The following is a 16,594-nucleotide window of genomic DNA, read 5'->3' as shown; positions in this document are numbered from 1 at the left end:
AAAGGTCATGAGGGGCCCTAGATGCATCTGCAGGCAGGAGATGATCAGGAGGAGCCACAACCAGCCCACTAAGGCCATGAGGGGCAATAAATGAGACAGAAGGAGGTCTCTAGGCACCAGAGACCCCTGGCTGCAACCACACAGGGCAGTTGACTCCAGCAAGGTAGGGTCCAGTTGGGGCTGGGATCAAGGTCAAGCAGAGACCTCACCCCCATAGTCAGATCCAAGGGGCAGCAGAATGGTGCTATACTTACAGGTGGACTTCCCGTGGGTTTTCTCACAGTTTGGGCAGTGGTATATGTCAATGTCTGGGGCCTCCTCCTCTTCCACTCCAACACAGCTGAAATGGAGGAGAAATAGATTATCACCAGCAGTCAGCAACGCCTTAAGTGCTTCCCCTGCAAAGCTCGGCAACACCCTGGGAGAAAGGGAAGGTGGTATGAGGGCAGTTGGGGCAGAGTATGTGTGACGACAGTAACTCACAGGTATGGGATGGGGGACTCAAAATGGAGAGGGAGGGTCAAGGAAGGCCTCACCATGTGTGACTGGGAGAGGCAGAGGGGACTGGCCAGACTTTAGGCTTGCCTCTAAGAAAGCCATCACTACCTGTCACCACAGAGTCCAGAGAGGCTGAGGCAGGAGGCGGGAGATGGGGTGTCTCACAGCCCAGGCACTCCCATCATTTCACCACAGACAGTCTGCAGCCATGGGCAGGGCCCCTGCAGACCCCAGGGAGCTGTACCATGGTGCTAGGACAGCTAGATATCAGAAGGGTGAAACTGAACAATTACCTCACACCACACATAAAATTAACTCAAAATGGATTAACAATCTAAATATGAGAGCTAAAACTATAACACTCTTAGAAGAAAACACAAGGGTGAATCTTCATGACCTTGGATTTGGGCACAAATAGGACATCAAAAGTACAAGCAATAATGAGAAGGAAATGGCAGTCCACTCCAGGATTCTCACCTGGGAAATATCATGGACAGAGAAACCTGGCAGGCTATCTCCATGGAGTCACAAGAGAATTGGACATCCAAGCCAGGCTTCAGCAATATGTGAACCGTGAACTTCCTGATGTTCAAGCTGCTTTTAGAAAAGGAAAAGGAACCAGAGATCAAATTGCCAACATCTGCTGGATCATGGAAAAAGCAAGAGAGTTCCAGAAAAACATCTATTTCTGCTTTATTGACTATGCCAAAGCCTTTGACTGTGTGGATCACAATCAACTGTGGAAAATTCTGAAAGAGATGGGAATACCAGACCACCTGATCTGCCTCTTGAGAAATTTGTATGCAGGTCAGGAAGCAACAGTTAGAACTGGACATGGAACAACAGACTGGTTCCGAATAGGAAAAGTACGCCAAGGCTGTATATTGTCACCCTGTTTATTTAACTTCTATGCAGAGGACATCATGAGAAACGCTGGGCTGGAAGAAACACAAGCTGGAATCAAGATTGCAGGGAGAAATATCAATAACCTCAGATATGCAGATGACACCACCCTTATGGCAGAAAGTGAAGAGGAACTCAAAAGCCTCTTGATGAAAGTGAAAGTGGAGAGTGAAAAAGTTGGCTTAAAGCTCAACATTCAGAAAACGAAGATCATGACATCCAGTCCCATCACTTCATGGGAAATAGATGGAGAAACAATGGAAACAGTGTCAGACTTTATTTTCTTGGGCTCCAAAATCACTGCAGATGGTGACTGCAGCCATGAAATTAAAAGACGCTTACCCCTTGGAAGGAAAGTTGTGACCAACCTAGATAGCATATTCAAAAGCAGAGACATTACTTTGCCAACAAAGGTTCGTCTAGTCAAGGCTATGGTTTTTCCTGTGGTCATGTATGGATGTGAGAGTTGGACTGTGAAGAAGGCTGAGTGCCAAAGAATTGATGCTTTTGAACTGTGGTGTTGGAGAAGACTCTTGAGAGTCCCTTGGACTGCAAGGAGATCCAACCAGTCCATTCTGAAGGAGATCAGCCCTGGGATTTCTTTGGAAGGAATGATGCCAAAGCTGAAACTCCAGTACTTTGGCCACCTCATGTGAAGAACTGACTCTGGAAAAGACTCTGATGCTGGGAGAGATTGGGGGCAAGAGGAGAAGGGGACGACAAAGGATGAGATGGCTGGATGGCATCACTGACTCGATGGTCGTGAGTCTGAGTGAACTCCGGGAGTTGGTGATGGACAGGGAGGCCTGGCGTGCTGCGATTCATGGGGTCTCAAAGAGTCGGACATGACTGAGTGACTGATCTGATCTGATCTGATCTAGCGACTAAAGAAGACCATGCTAAAAATATTTCCAAGAGTAAAAGATATTTTCTTACCTCCTCTGTTGCTTTAAAAATAGCATTAAAAAAAGGTAAAATTAATATGCCCAAACATTGTGAATAAAAGACTAAAAGTTTAAAAAAAAAGTACAAGCAACAAAAGGAAAAAGAGATAAATTGGACAATATTAAAATTTAGAACTTTTCTGCATTAAAGGACATCAAGAAAGTGAAAAGGCTTTTCACTGTACAGAATGGGAGAAAATATCTGCAAATCATATTCCTAATCACTGAAATGAATAAAGAACTTCACAACTCAACAACAAAAATGACACATCAATTTTAAAATGGTCAAAGGTCCCAAATAGAAATTTCTCCAAAGAAATACAAATGGCCAACAAGCTCATGAAGAGATGCTCAGCATCGTTAGTCATCTGGATGCCATGAAATGCAAATCAAAACCAAGAGATACAACTGCACATTCACTAGGATGGCTGTAGTTGAAAAAAAGAAAATGGGAAAAGAGCAAAGACTGGTGAGGATGCAAAGAAATTAGAACGCTCTCGTATCACAGGGCTTTCCTAGTGGCTCAGACAGTAAGGAAACTGCCTGCAATGCAGAAGACCCGGGTTTGATCTCCAGGTCAGGAAGATCCGTTGGAGAAGGGAACAGCAACCCACTCTAGTATTCTCACCTGGAGAATTCCATGGACAGAAGAGAATGACGGGCTACAGTCCACGGGGTCACAAAGAGTCAGACACAACTGTGTGACTTTCACAGTGGTTTACATCTCACAGGTAGGAATGTAAAATGATACAATTTCTATGTAAAAACAGTATGGCAGTTCCTCAAAAAGTTAAACATAAAAGTATCAGATGATCCAGCAATTCCACTCCAAGGTATAGACCCAAAGGAACTAAGAACAGTTTCTCAAACAAATCCTTGTACACAAATACTCACAGCAGTGGTAGTCGCAATAAACAAAAGATGGAAGCAACCCAAATGTCCATTAACTGATGAATGGATAAACAAATTGCAATGCTGCCATACAACGAAGTACTATTCAGCCTTAAAAAGGAACGAAGTGCTGATACACACTACAGCAAAGACGAACCTGAAAAGCATTGTGCTGAGAAAGGAAACCAGATAGAGGAAGCCACATACTGCGATTCCATTCAGATGGTCACACCCAGCAGAGGTAAATGTAGAAAGACAGAGACCTACTGGTAGCGCCACTGCACTTCCAATTCCCAGCTTCCTCCAATGGACTCTGTTAACAGCAGCTCCTCCCAACTCCCCCTTTTCCTCTATAAAAGAATGGTCCTCTCCTTTGTTCCCTGGACTTGCCTGTGCTCACCAGAGACCATGTCTCAAACCGTAATTCTTTGTTGTGCCTGAATAAACCCATTTTGCTGGTAAAATAGCTGGCTGTGTCATTAGTTTAGATGAACAGTGCATACTGCAAGTCCACACCGGGCAGTGGCTCTAGGCTACTTCTCATTGGCAGCTCCTGGAGCTCACAGACACTGAGGATGGCAACCTGCCCTGAAGGGCTTTCCTCTGTTCCAGCAGAAGTCATGCATACCCACAGCCCACTGGGAACCCCTGCCTGCCCCAGGACCCAAGGACAAACGAGAAGGGCTGTCATGGTTCTGCTGCAAGGCCTCTATGTGCCAGCACTGACCCTGCAGGCAGGCAGAAGGTCTCAGGTCAGATGACACAGGGCCCATTCAACAGGTCGGGAGTAAGGTATACCGTGGAAGGCCCAAGGGGCTTCTCCAACGTAGGCTCTAAGGGCACAGGGGGGACCACTCCCACCCAAAGGCCTCATAAGGGTTGAGTTTCAAGTCAATCAAAGGGAAGGAAACCAAAGCACCTTAAAATACAAACCCCCCAGTTGGCATTTCTCAGGCCTAGTTCCTCAGACTGGCTCCCCCAAATACCACCTACTGGTCCCACACATCCCTGAAGCCTCATCATGCTCTGGAAGGCCCACAGCAGGGGCCTCTATGACAAATGGGGAAACTGAGACCCAGAGGTCACAGCCATGTGCACTGTGCATGCGGATACTCCCACCTCAGCCCTGGGAGCTCGCTCTTTAGAACACCACCATCTGGGGGGCACAGGGCTCACATGGTCCAGGATGGGTCTGGCTGTTTGCTGTGTTGTGCAGGAAGGTCCTGGGACTGAAAGGGAAAGTGAGAGACAAGGAAGGTGGGCCCCGTTCTGCTGGGCACACCTGAGGGCTGCCCCTCACCCAGGAGAGCCACCCAGGGCTTGGGGCTCCCAGGGAGGTGACCCCAGGCAAGCCTGCCCTCTCCTAATGGGAAATACCAGCAGCAACCCCCCTCAGAGCGATGCATCACCGCCCTGTCTGTGTCCATAACCCTAACAAGGCCACCTGTGGAAATGAAGTCCCCAGATCCAGCCCATTGGATGTACCGTGTGCAGGGGGGAACCACCCCAATCCTGTCTTAAAGATCCAGTGACCCACTGCCCAGTTCAAGATCCTGTGTGCAGAGCACTAGACCACACCTGCTCACTGCCATTCTGTCAAGGTTGCTTACTGAAAGCAGCTCGTTTATTTTATTATCCCAACGTTAAGCCTTTCTGAGTGCTCCTAAGAAATTATTTGAGATATTATAAAAAATCAGAACAAGAGAAACATCAGAAGCATTTTTCTTGCCCCAAAGCCAGAAGCAAAGACACTGCGGCTCTTAGGGAGACTGTCACCCCAACATGCATCTGGATCAATCACCTAGGTGATCGTTTAGTGTGCGTGATCAACGCCATCCATGGTGAGAAGAGAAATGCAGATGTATTCACATTAAGTGGCTGCTAGTGTGATGAGTCATCATTTAAAGACAAAAAAAGAAGCACACATTTCACATTAATACACACCAATCCCCTGCCTTGCTGTACTTAAGTACAGTGGGCAAGTATCAATAGTTAAAGAGCATCCAGCCTGGACGTTAAGTCACTTTGGTTTTGTCTGACTCTTCGTGACCCTATGGACTGTAGCCTGCCAGGCTCCTCTGTCCATGAAATTCTCCAGGCAAGAATACTGGAGTGGGTTGCCATTTCCTCCTCCAGGGAAGCTTCCCAACCCACGGATCGAACCTGAATCTCCTGCAGCTCTGGGCACTGCAGGTGGATTCTTTACTGCTGAGCCACCAAGGAGCATAAGTTTGAAGAAAATTCCAATTATGCACGTGTCTGCACATGCATGCCCTCTACAGGCACCCTGTTAAGGGCCACCTGAACCCAAGCAGCCAGACTGTACTGAATACGGAAGATACTCTCCCCACTGGAGACCCCTGCTGGCTCACAACAAGAGCTGGACACCCAAGGACTTCTCTGGATGGACACTGGGGGCTCAGCAGGCCCAGCCTGCTAGTCCTCCTGCATCCACAGCAAGGTGCCCAAGGTCCTCACCTGTCCCTGCCCCTTGTGGGACTGCAGCAAAGGCTCTCTGCGGACACAGTGAGCCAAAGAGGCAGGTGAGAAGGGTCCTCACAGCAACCAGCCCCAGACTCAGGGGCTTCTCAATGGAAGGTAGGTATTGCCCTCCTGGGAAGTAGGCACTGGAGCTTGCCACACACTCCAGGCCCAAGCAAGGGTTCAAAGTTACCTGCCAATGGTCCAAGAGAAAAAGGAGGATGAGGGGCATCAGCTACAAGCTGGGTCCTGGACATGGCCAGGCCCAGCTGCATCCATGTCCCCAGGATCATCACAACCACTCAAGGCAGTCCCAAGTGCAGCCTGGGAGGGTCAGCTCTTTGGGCAGAGCTGGCCAGGGGAGCACACTGGGGAGAGCATGAGGGTAAGGTAGGGGAGGGGAGCGAGAGAGAGGGGAAGTGGAGGCAGGTAGCTCAGGGAAGAAGAGGGAAAAGACCAGAAGCTGGGAAAGGTGCTGTGGGACCAAGGCAGGGGAACCGTACATAGACCTCAGAGGCTAGATGGGGACAAACGTCATCCAGGATATCCGTTCAAGAACAGAACGACAATTTCAACAGCTCTGACACCTTGGCAAAGACACAGGCAGCCAGATAATTGTAGCATTTGTCCTTTTTAATGGAGAAGGCAATGGCAACCCACTCTAGTACTCTTGCCTGGAAAATCCCACGGAAGGAGGAGTCTGGTAGCCTGCAGTCCATGGGGTCGCAAAGAGTTGGACACGACTACGTGACTTCACTTTCACTTTTCACTTTCGTGCACTGGAGAAGGAAATGGCAACCCACTCCAATGTTCTTGCCTGGAGAATCCCAGGGATGGAGGAGTCTGGTAGGCTGCTGTCTATGAGGTCGCACAGAGTCGGACATGACTGAAGCGACTTAGCAGCAGCAGCAACAGTCCTTTTGAACTCTGATGAGAATGCTGCTGCTGCTGCTAAGTCGCTTCAGTTGTGTCCAACTCTGTGCAACCCCACCGAGGGCAGCCCATCAGGCTTCCCTGTCCCTGGGATTCTCCAGGCAAGAGTACTGGAGTGGGGTGCCATTGCCTTCTCCATCTGATGAGAATAATGGTTCCCCAAGCACCCCACAGGCCATATTTCTTAAAGGACAGGAAGTTGTGAGGGCCAAATCCAGCCTGCCCAGCCCCAGTGCCCAGGGTGGAAAGCTGTGGTCCACCCAGGTGGTAGGCAACAGGCAGAAGCACAGACTGCCAGGACCACCTAAGACATCAACATGGACCCTGTTGACCCCAAGTTCCCTACATTGGAGAGAATCCAGGTCATCAGGACCCAGGACCCCAGGTCCCTAGGAGAAGGCTGAAATGAATGAGTGATGTTTCTACTGCATTTTCAGGGGCTCATGACCTGGTGAGGCTGGGAACTGGTTTGATCTGAGCTCCCAGGGACCCCAGCATGCCAGAAAGTCTACCCCAAACAAATGTTAAGTTCATTTGGTCCCCAGAGCCCAGTAAGTAGAAAGACAACAGAATTTTCAAAGACAGAAGTGAGCGGGAGATAAGACACCAAAGATAACCAAGAAAAAGAGAACTGAGGATTTGATGCTGCAGATTTCAGACACTTGCAAAGGTGGCAAAATCAGGTCAGAAATGCCAAAGCAGCCATCCACCCTCCAGGAAGTCCTGCTTGCAAGGAAGCCTGGGTTCCCTGTTCTTTGTACAAAATCCAAACCTACCCCTTGGAGATGCTCCGGTTGTGAGACCAAGGGCCAAGGGGGATCAAGAGAGGAATAGCTCTTCTATGGCCATCCCACAGGAATCCCAGCTCTGCCAGCCAGTAGGGTGACTTTCAGTAGCACGTTCTAGAATCCTACCCCCAAGCATGCAGGGTACAACCTCATGGTAACGGCCCTGCCAGAGGAGCTCCCCAGAGCACAGGCTCCTGGCACGGCCTGGACACCCCACCACTCTCCTCTGCTCAGTCTTTGAGAATCAAGGTTGGAATTTTCTCATGAATCCAAAATTAGACTGCATTGTGGTTTTTTCCTATTGTGTTGTCAAGGATGTTGATTTACCATAAATCACAACTTCTGTAACACTGTTTTGATTTTTTTAAGTTAGAGGAGGAGCCTCAAAAAAAGGAGGTGGCCCCTTTTAATTCCAGAGGGAAGGTGGAGCCCCCGCACTGTGAAGCACCGAGGAGGTCAGAGGTGGCACAGCTGATTTGTCAATAATGGTCACGGCACATGGGGCCACTTGGACTCATCCTGCCCGTGGAGAAACTAACATGGGAAGAAGCCTCCCCAGATACAGTCGTGTTGCCCAGGTTTAAAAAAGGTTTCCATCCTTTGGGCCAGTAATTCCACAATCTCAAACCTAGTATAAGGCAGAAAGTAGAAATGCACACAAGATTCACATGCAAGATGGTCCACCCCATGATTATTCACAATAGTGAAAAATTAAGAACAGTAAACTTTTCCAGCCAGGAGGTCAGAGACCCAGGTCATGCTTTGCTCACACAGCAGGATATCACACAGTCACCAAAACTCAGGTTTTACACATTTTTGAGTTTACGTGTTTACAATGTGCAGACACTAAACTACAGCCCTGGCACACAGTGACACAAGAGGGCTCCACCCTGGTGCCAGGCAATGGCATGCTTGTTTTCTCTTTACACTTTTCTGTACTTCCCTAAATCACTGAAATGAGTGTGTATTTCTTTTCATAACAAGTAGCAAAAGTCTTGCTTTATTCAGAAGATCAGAACGATGTCCCTTCCTAGCTCATCTCCTCTACATTTCTCAGGTCCTGGTATCCCACTGAGAAGGGTTCCTGAGCTGTCCACCCTGCCACAAGGCTAGGACACTCATCTCAGGGCCCCTGGGTTTCCCCTGGGAGCCTCGCAGAGGGATGAGTCCACGCTGCAGACAACAGGGAGAGGCAGGGTGGGTGGATACTGTATGGAAGCCTGGGTGGGCCAGGGAGCCCCAGAAGGCCTGGGGGTGCCCAGCAATTCCCCTCATGATGACTTCATCCCATGTCAAGCCAGCCCCACTTCAGGGCCATCCCCTTCTTCCTGCATTCTCCCACATTTCTGCCTGCAGTCTCCAGAAGGCGCCCAGAAACGGGTCACTGGCACATTTCCACATGACAAAGCCATAGGGATCACAACGCAGTTACAACTTTGCTTCAAGATGGTCACCAGCCACATATCATCAAACTTAAGGTGGTCCTTTAGACCCTAATCACGTGAGCAACCACTCACTGAGTGCCCAGCCACTAGTCCAGGAGCCACACAACCTCTATACGACAGGGGAGAAATCACAGTGGGAGAAGGGATTTGACCCCTTCAGAGCCATACAGGGGCTCAAGACAGTGTGTCTGGTGCTCCCAAGATGCTCCCAGGCAGCAGCTGTCCACAGGTTTTGTGGTTTCACCCTAAGACCCTCAGGTATGGTGTGCGAGGGGAAAACGAAGGCCCAGAGAGGCCCACATTCACCTGGACCACATAGAAGTGGGGCAAGAGCAGGTGAGGTCAGCCAGGTCTGTCTGCACCCCACACCTCATATGCACCTCAGGAGCCCTCACAGCTCCCAGTCAGCCAGCCTGCTGTGCAGAAGCGGGTAGCAAACACTCTGCCACAGAAGGAGCTGGGGGTGCAATAAGGATTGGACCCCTGGTGCAGCTGAGCCCTCAAAGGACAAGTTCATAAAGAGGAACAGGAAACAGGAAACCACCAGACCTGGCCCAGCTGGATGAGCCTGCCAGTGGGTTGCCTGGATGCCTGGGATGACAGAGTGCCAGCCATGGCCTGGGGGGGCAGCGGAAGACACTGAGCCACAGAGGAGGGTCTCACTCCCAACTCTGGAGGGTAGTCAGCCTGAGGACTCAGTATATCAGGACCCCCAAGGGTCACACATGCAGATGACACCACTCTAATGGCAAAAAGCGAAGAGGAACTAAAGAGCCTCTTGATGTGGGTGAAAGAGGAGAGTGAAAAAGCTTGCTTAAAACTCAGAAATCAAAAAACTAAGATCATGGCATCTGGTCCCATCATTTCATGGCAAATAGAGGGGAAAAAGTGGAAGCAATGACAGATATTTTTCTTCTTGGGCTCCAAAATCACTGTGGATGGTGACTGCAGCCATGAAATTAAAAAATGCTCGCTTGCTCCTTGGAAGGAAAGCTCTGACAAACCTAGATAGCATATTGAACAGCAGAAACATCACTTTGCTGACAATGGTCCGTAGAGTCAAAGCTATGGTTTTTCCAGTGGTCATGTACGGATGTGAGAGTTGGACCATAAAGAAGCCTGCACACGGAAGAACTGATGCTTTCAAACTGTGGTGTTGGAGAAGACTCTTGAGAGTCCCTTGGACTGCAAGGAGATCAAACCAGTCAATCCTAAAGGAAATCAACCCTGAATATTCATTGGAAGGACTGATGCTGAAACTCCAATATCTCGGCCACCTGATGTGAAGAGTCGACTCACTGGAAAAGACCCTGACTGGGAAAGATGGAAGGCAAAAGGAGAAGAGGGTGGCAGAGGATGAGATGGTTAGCATCACTGATTCAATGGACGTGAACTTGGGCAAACTCCAGGAGATAGTCAGGGAGGCCTGGCATGCTGCAGTCCATAGGGGTGCAAAGTGCTGGATATCACTTAGAGACTGAACAACACCAACAAGGGTCACACAGACCATGTGGCTTCCATCCGGACCTTGTGGGGACCCAGTTACAGAGCAGTGACAGAGCTTTGGTGCGGGCAGGTCTGTCTGCTGAGCCCAGATGTAGACTCGTAGAAAAAACCCAGGCAGGCATTGTCAGAAGCCACTACATTTGGGGGTGGCTATTACACAGTCACAGATAACTAGGGCTGTGGGGAGGGATGAATACTCAGAAGAAATGAAAAGAGGTTCCAGAACGTGAAGGACAATTGTTCTCCTAGCCCCTGCTGAGGAGGCAGGTAAGCTTAGAAAGGACTGTATGTACAATGCCCAGCGCCATACCTGGCACAATGCAAGGGCCTGCAAAGACAGTTTACTGCTTGCTGTAGTCATCACCACCTTCACAGTCATAATCACCATCATCATCACTACAACCATCACCATCATGATCAACACCATCACCACTATCACCCACCATCACTATCACCCACCATCACCATCACCATCACCATCTTGGTCACTACAGTCATCACCATCATGATCAACACCATCACCATTATCATCACCACCATCACCATCACCATCTTGGTCACTACAGTCATCACCATCATGATCAACACCATCACCACTATCACCCACCATCACCATCACCATCACCATCTTGGTCACTACAGTCATCACCATCATGATCAACACCATCACCATTATCATCACCACCATCACCATCACCATCTTGGTCACTACAGTCATCACCATCATGGTCACTACAGTCATCACCATCATGATCAACACCATCACCATTATCATCACCACCATCACCATCACCATCTTGGTCACTACAGTCATCACCATCTTGGTCACTACAGTCATCACCATCATGGTCACTACAGTCATCACCATCATGATCAACACCATCACCATCATCATCACTGTCATCAATTTCTCCTGATGAGCTGATGGATCATGACACAAGCTCTCCCTTCTGTCAGCAAGTGGCTGAGAAAGAGCAAAACTCCAGCGCAAAACAAAGAATCTGCATGGTAAGAATGTCAACATCTATTCCTATTCCCAGATGTGTCATGTCCACTCCTCCAGGACTCAGAGGTGAATGGACTGCAGCCCAGCCCTGCCTGTCTCCAAGGAGAGAATAAGGGGCCAGTGGCCTCTGCTCAGCTGAGACCCACCCCATCATGCCCACAGCTTTTCCTTCCTGGCTGTAATGTCTTTGTTAGTACTTTTCCACACTTCCCTCAGCAGGATGGGACACCCAGGGGAATATAAGCTTCCAAGGGGATGGAAGATATGGGGGAATGGAAGCCATAGGGGACAAAGCCATGATGGGGGGATAAAAGCCATAGGCAGACATGCTGGACAGGAGTCTCCCTCATTCTCCAGGCCAACCCAAGAGCACCACCCACAGCAATCTGGAGGAAGCACCACTGTAGGGGAAGAAACCCCTCTCTCCCAGTTCAAAGGTTTAAACAAGGTGGGTCATGACCTTGTAAGTTGATGTCACTCAGTCTAATGGGTGGAGGTGGAGGTCAAGGTCCTCCATGTTCACATACCTCTTCGGCCAGCCACCATGAGGCAAGTGACTCGTGTCCCTAGTCTCCTTCATCTGGTATAGGCACAAAGGCAGTGCGAGGGGCAGTGAGAGGGCTCACAGGACAGAGAGGAGCAAGCATAGGGGCCTGGGAAGCGTCCCAAGTGAGGCAGAGTGAAGCCTTGGGGAGTCTACACACAGGTTCCACTCTGGGACAGACAGGACCCTCCCTGGTGAAGGTAAGAGACACAGGCAGAGGCGGACAGGCGACAGTGTGCTGTCCACTCCATGTCACCATCACCTGAGAGGGCTCTCCCAACCCACTTCCCATTTTGAAATTGTAAACCCTACAGAAAAATTGCAATGGATACCTGTCTTCCCTTCACTCAGGTTCTCCAATGGTTAACAATTCCCCTCATTTGCTTTATATCTCTGTAGTTTCCTTCTTTTTTTTTCTGAAACATTTGAAAATCTGTTACAGACGTGAGGACTGGCCCCCTAATTCATCACCCTGCAGTCTCCTAAGAACTGAGCTGTCTCCACCATAACCACAACATCAAAGTTAACACCATAAGACATATCCTAAAGCACGTGTCTACATATCCATATTTTCCCAGTTGTCTCAACAACATTCCTCACAGCTGTTTGTATTTGACCCCAGATCACACATGGCACCAGCTGCCCAGCCTCTGGCTCCTGAAATGGGGGCGCTGCTGTGTGTGCTTAGGTGCTCAGTTGTGTCCAACTTTGAGACCCCATGGACTGTAGCCCATTAGGCTCCTCTGTCCATGGGGATTCTCCAGGCAAGAATACTATAGTGGGTTGCCATGCCCTCCTCCAGGGGATCTTTCCAAGCCAGGGATCAAACCCAGGTCTCCCGCATTGCAGGTGGATTCTGGATAACCAGCTGAGTTACTAGGGAAGTCCTAGTTGGGGTAGGGGTGCTATTTTTCTCTGGTGCTGTGGCCTTTTGCAGGCTCCAGGCTGGTGGTCTCCTATGTACTCTGCGTTCTGGATTGCCTGGTGTTTCTGCATGACCACACCTGAGCTGCGTTTCTGACACAAATGCCCCATGGGGAGTGTTGGCATAGATCACAGACTTGAGTCAAGCTGTGCCCCCATGGGTCAAGCTGTGCCCCCATGGACATGCAGACTGGAGTCTCTTGGGTGGGACAGGCCCACTATCAGGTCAAAAAGAAGGGACTCTGTTGTGGGGGGGGGGGAGGTCACTCTGTTGCCCCTGCAATGTCTGACCTACAGCCTCAGTGTCCAGGGCTGACCCAGTTATTGCCCTGGGATTTCCACTTAACAACATGTTCTAGCAAATATATTGTCTTGGCAATATGTCTAGACAACTTTTGGGAAGGCTTTGAAGATCTGGACCCCAAGCCCCACCTAACTTACTGGATCAGGCCCATTTCTAAAGACAAGCTGGGGCCTAGGAGCTGCGAGAACAGGGCCTATTTTAGGAAGCCAGGTGGGGCCAAGCCTATGCTCTTTTCAGCTCTCACCTGGGGTTTCTGTGAGCCATCGGAGCTATAACTTCCTTCATTGGGGCTATAACCCCTTGCAGAAAAGCAGGCCACATGCACAGCATGAGTCCCAGGCTCACTCCTGGTCAGCATCCTTGGCCCTCGGCCATGGTCTCCACCCAGGTGCCAGCTTTACCTAGGAATTCACTGTTCAACCTCATTTCTTGACTATATTTGCTAAATGAAAACCCCCAGAGCGACTGACTGGAGGAAACCACAGATGGAGCAGACCCCCTCCACGTGAGACATAAGTCACTTATCCTCCATGAACCCTGTTACTCAGCACTAAGCAAACTGCTTTGCCCAGCGCATCTCCAAAGTCCCAACAGCGCTAAAATTCCATGACCTAGAAACTTACAGGCAGCCCCGTCCCAGAGAAAGCAGGGAAGTCCTTGATTTCCAGTCAGCCCAGAGACTCCAGTACAGAACCAGCACTGAGCAGACACCCCTCGACCCTGCGCAAACAAGAACAGGAGGGGACCAGAGGGAGGTCAGCACTTAAGGTCCCATAATGTTCAAGCAGAGTTAGCTAAAACAATCCTCCTAAGGGCTGCCTTCTTAAAATCTTACCCCTAGAGCATGTAAAAGTACAAAACCACATCTGCAGGTTTGGGTAGGTAAGTATTTGTTGGAGAGAAGCAAGCAGGACACAGAGGCTCCTGACACTAATTAATTAACCTAGGCCACAGCAGAGCTGGTCACGGGCCCCAAGGGAAACCTGGCCCTTCCCACACCCCACAGAGATGCAGCTGAGGGGAACACCTCCCCACGGCCCTGAATGGGTGCCTTGCTTCTGGCCTCAGGGACACAAAAATCCAAATAACTCCAAACAATGAACAGCAGCACCAGGAGTAAAAAATACCAAGTACCCAAATCAATGACAGCTTTCTGTGGAGTGCTATGTGCCTCAGGGAGACCTCAGTTTAGGTCTGGACCACATGTCAAGAATGGTGGAAACAGTAGGAAGACTTTTTGCAGGGAAAAAAAAAAAACAGTGAAACTGCCTGACCAGTGATTCAAATCATGGCTTTAAGTAAACAATTTACAGAAAAGGACAAAGTGGTTTTTCAACATATGGAAAGGGATGCAACAGCACTTGTAGTAAGACATGCAAACCCAAATGCAAGGTTTCCCACCTATTGCCCGGCACAGCCCTAAGACGCTGGAGAGTACCTGGTGAGGTGACACTGCAGACAGACGAGCATTCAACGTCTCAGCGAAAACACACACCGGCAAAGCCTGTAGGATGGGAGCTGCCAATACTGAGAACGTGTGCATCCTGTCTGCGATTCTCTCCCAAGAATGCACAGGTACACGAGCGAAGGTGTGCACAGGGCATTGACTGCAGCAGCAGCCAGGTCCCCATCCAGGGGAGACAGGCAAATGTCTGGAGCGCCAAGAAATACAAACTCTACACTTGCTATCTGAGCAATCTCCAAGATATACTGTGCAGCAAAGAGCACAAATTTCAGGAGGGGGCACAGCCCACACTCATTTTGGAGGGCACTGAAGGAAATTAAAAGACGCTTACTCCTTGAAAGGAAAGTTATGACCAACCGAGACAGCATATTAAAAAGCAGAGACATTACTTAGCCAACAAAGGTCCATCTAGTCAAGGCTATGGTTTTTCCAGTAGTCATGTATGGATGTGAGAGTTGGACTATAAAGAAAGCTGAGCGCAGAAGAACTGATGCTTTTGAACTGTGGTGTTGAAGAAGACTCTTGAGAGTCCCTTGGACTGTAAGGAGATCCAACCAGTCCATCCTAAAGAAGATCAGTCCTGGGTGTTCATTGGAAGGACTGATGTTGAAGCTGAAACTCCAGTACTTTGTCCACCTGATGCGAAGAACTGACTCATTTGAAAAGACCCTGATGCTGGGAAAGATTGAGAGCAGGAGGAGAAGGGGATGACAGAGGATGAGATGGTTGGGTGGCATCACCGACTCAATGGACATGAGTTTGGGTAAACTCTGGGAGTTGGGGATGGACAGGGAGGCCTGGTGTGCTGCGGTTCATGGGGTCGCAAAGAGTTGGACATGACTGAACAACTGAAGTGAACTGAACTGAAGGAAATGCAAACACATGCTCCTCTGTAATCAGAATGTTCTGGAAAGACTCAGAAACAGAACCCCAGTGGCTACCTTTGGAGAAGCCTGGTGGTCAGTAGGGAGGAGACAGACTTGTCACTGAAGACAAGTTTTGTCCTGTGTGTGCTATGCTGCTGCTGCTAAGTCGCTTCAGTCATGTCCGACTCTCTGTGACCCCACAGACAGCAGCCCACCAGGCTCCCCCATCCCTGGGATTCTCCAGGCAAGAACACTGGAGTGGGTTGCCATTTCCTTCTCCAGTGCATGAAAGTGGAAAGTGAAAGTGAAGTCACTCAGTCGTGTCCGACTCTTCGAGACCCCATGGACTGCAGCCTACCAGGCTCCTCTGTCCATGGGATTTTCCAGGCAAGAGTACTGGAGTGGGGTGCCATTGCCTTCTCCATTTCCTGTGTGTACATATTGCTATCTCCGTTTAAACATTATAAAAAACAACTGTAATCCCAATAAACTGACTTGATTCACATCAGAGCTATTTGAATTTCTTAAGTATATACAAATAAACTTTCAAAGAAATACTCTTCTGACTCTTGAAAATAAATCTGCATAGAATGTGGGTCATAAACAAGTGCTGGCGTGTGCTTATGGTATGTGCTCAGAACTTTCTGAGAGCTGCTTGAAGCAGGTAGGAACTAAAGGCTCTTGTAGCATCAGAAATGAAGGTACTCTCAGCAAAAATCAATCCCATCCAGCCTCTCACTTGTGAGACAAGGACAGTAAGGCCAAGTATGGTCAGCAGGCCTGCCCACTCTGCTTTAATTCCTTTTACAAATCTCGTTTAGCATTGTTCTGGGACACGGCGGGAAGCAGGCTGCCCAGTGCACAGGGACAGCCTTCCCTGACACAGCTCTAAGGACACAACAGAAGCCTGGCGCTCACAGGTCTCCACGCGGCCGGCCCTCAGACACCCACCACATGTCTGCACGGCGGGGATCTGAAGGTCATCCAGAACAACCCGCCAAGTGGGCCCTGACTGTGCACAGTGGACACTGCAGGCGGGCCACAAGGCAAAGCGAGCAGGTGCAGCTCAGCTCAGCGAGCAATGGAGATGAGGACA

At 49.5% G+C, this 16,594-nt stretch overlaps 1 protein-coding gene across 5 annotated transcripts in view; it reads right to left on the bottom strand.

The window, feature by feature from the left end:
• The window catches only part of PHF2 (PHD finger protein 2), a 93,418-nt gene that overhangs the window by 40,492 nt on the left and 36,332 nt on the right, over positions 1-16,594 (bottom strand). For all 5 annotated transcript variants that reach the window (XM_061426239.1, XM_061426238.1, XM_061426240.1 and 2 more), the window contains exon 2: positions 255-340. In XM_061426239.1, the coding sequence (XP_061282223.1) occupies positions 255-340 (86 nt within the window). The remainder of the gene's footprint in view (positions 1-254; positions 341-16,594) is intronic.

The sequence above is a fragment of the Bos javanicus genome, chromosome 8 (genome assembly GCF_032452875.1).
Source record: "Bos javanicus breed banteng chromosome 8, ARS-OSU_banteng_1.0, whole genome shotgun sequence".
NCBI classification, from domain to species: Eukaryota; Metazoa; Chordata; class Mammalia; order Artiodactyla; family Bovidae; genus Bos; species Bos javanicus.
This window is presented reverse-complemented; position numbering and strand designations above follow the sequence as displayed.